This window comes from Oryzias melastigma, unplaced genomic scaffold (assembly GCF_002922805.2).
Source record: "Oryzias melastigma strain HK-1 unplaced genomic scaffold, ASM292280v2 sc00236, whole genome shotgun sequence".
Taxonomy (NCBI): domain Eukaryota; kingdom Metazoa; phylum Chordata; class Actinopteri; order Beloniformes; family Adrianichthyidae; genus Oryzias; species Oryzias melastigma.
The window spans coordinates 61,097-62,917 of NW_023416886.1; the positions used below are offsets into that span (position 1 = coordinate 61,097).

The window sequence follows — 1,821 nt, forward strand, 5'->3', positions numbered from 1 at the left end:
ACTAACCCTTTAAAGGATAACCAAACCGTAAATCAACTTTTTTTGGCTGTTGATCTCTATAAGTGGGGCTTCAAAAGTGCTGTCTATTGGTCATTGCCAAATTTTTGACAAATTAAAATACACTTGTTTAATTCTTGAAAATATGGTCAAAAACTGTTTATGTGCTGCCCCCTACAGGTTGAAACGATGTATTACAGTTGAGTTTTGTGAAAAGTCCCATGTCATGATCTGCAGCTCCAGTAATGATAACATTCCTGCCCCCAAGCCCCGCCCTCTGACTGGATTTTCAAATTCTGACTGTGGGTGGAGTCATCCTCCAACTTCCCTGTTTGGTTACCCTTTAATCATCCATCATACACTGTAGTAAATGTCTATTCTAAGTATCATTTGTCTAAGATTTATGTTGTTAATAAACGTAAAAGTCTAGATGTTTTTAAGCCATCCAATTAGGAAAAACTGCATTGGTATGTGAATATATCTGCAGGTGCTCTTCTACTCACCCTTCTCTCGTGCGAGGAAGACCTAGTCTGGAAAAAATTCATGCTCTTGCAAGCCAACAGGTGGTTCCGTACTTTATAAACGCTGCGGTAGACTTCTGTCAGACACTTGGAGGGCTGGTACCTGACAGGGACACCGAACCTCATCAGCCATTTCATGCAGCATTTCAAAGGGATCAGAGGGAGAACCCGGCATGACTTTAGCCTCACCTTCCCTCCGAACACGCCTGGCCCAGCAGCCCAGTGTGCTTCAGTAAGGCAGCCAGAGCAAACCTGGACACTGTGTCCAGCAGGGACTCATTACTCAGAGACGCGTTGTCCCAGTCTGCCAAAGAGAGCAAAACGGGTAGACTGTCAGCTCAAGGCTGGTTCCAGAACAAACGTTTCAGGGGTGAAGCAGACCTTTGCTGATGGCGTAGTCCTGCATGTTAACCCAGAGGCTGCTGGCAGGTTCTTTAGAAGAACCCAAAGCCAAATCCACTAAGACACTCAAGTCTGGCCGCAATGTGCAGTCGAAGGGCTTCTGCTCCTCATTCTCCGACAGTGCTACTTCCAGCAGCAAGCTGATACAGGAGTCTGGGGGACAGAGGAGCATGTCACAGATAAAACAGGCCTTTCCCTCAGGAATCCATTTCTCCTTGAAAAAATCCATAAGTCCAATTTCCTAAAAAAAAACAGCGTTTTTTTTTGTTCATTGGTGTTGTATGTATAGTGTAACCAAGTACAGATATGTCATATTTACAAAACTTTTTTTAAAGCTGCAATGTGTTTTGGCACTTCGATATTTATAGAGATTAATAAATATTAATAGGCATGCATAGTTACTGATTTGTAACTCATAAAACACATTAAGAAAAAAAATTACAACATCCCCAAAATTACACAATACAGTTTACACATGCACAAATTAAAATGAACCACTTGTTACACACACAAAACCTGTTACGCAGGAGTCTTTGGTGAGACTCTCTTCACGTCTCACAAATTCGTCCATAAGTGATGCATTTAAATACTACTAGAATGCTGGGTCATCAGAGTTTTCAGCCGTTTTGAACTTACATTGTGAAAAAATATCCGGTAAAACTTGACATTTGCCCACTTTCTTAAACAGATATGCCCAATAATTAATGTAAAGAAGTCTAAACCAGTGTTAATTTCATTGACGAAAAATTTTCGTCATCGTCTTCGTCAACATTTTTCACCCAACAAAAACGAAACAAAAAACAAAACAAAAACTCCCGCCCAGACAGGAAAACTTTAATTTGATAGACATTTTCGTCAACGAATAAAAACGAAATGAAAATACTGATCGAAGACGACGACC

General features: G+C 40.8%; 1 protein-coding gene across 4 annotated transcripts in view; it reads right to left on the reverse strand.

The window, feature by feature from the left end:
- The window catches only part of herc1 (HECT and RLD domain containing E3 ubiquitin protein ligase family member 1), a 100,737-nt gene that overhangs the window by 56,205 nt on the left and 42,711 nt on the right, over window positions 1-1,821 (reverse strand). For all 4 annotated transcript variants that reach the window (XM_024263076.2, XM_024263078.2, XM_024263077.2 and 1 more), the window contains exons 19-21: window positions 900-1,073; window positions 708-822; window positions 501-621 (exon numbers count right to left, since the gene is read on the reverse strand). In XM_024263076.2, the coding sequence (XP_024118844.1) occupies window positions 501-621; window positions 708-822; window positions 900-1,073 (410 nt within the window). The remainder of the gene's footprint in view (window positions 1-500; window positions 622-707; window positions 823-899; window positions 1,074-1,821) is intronic.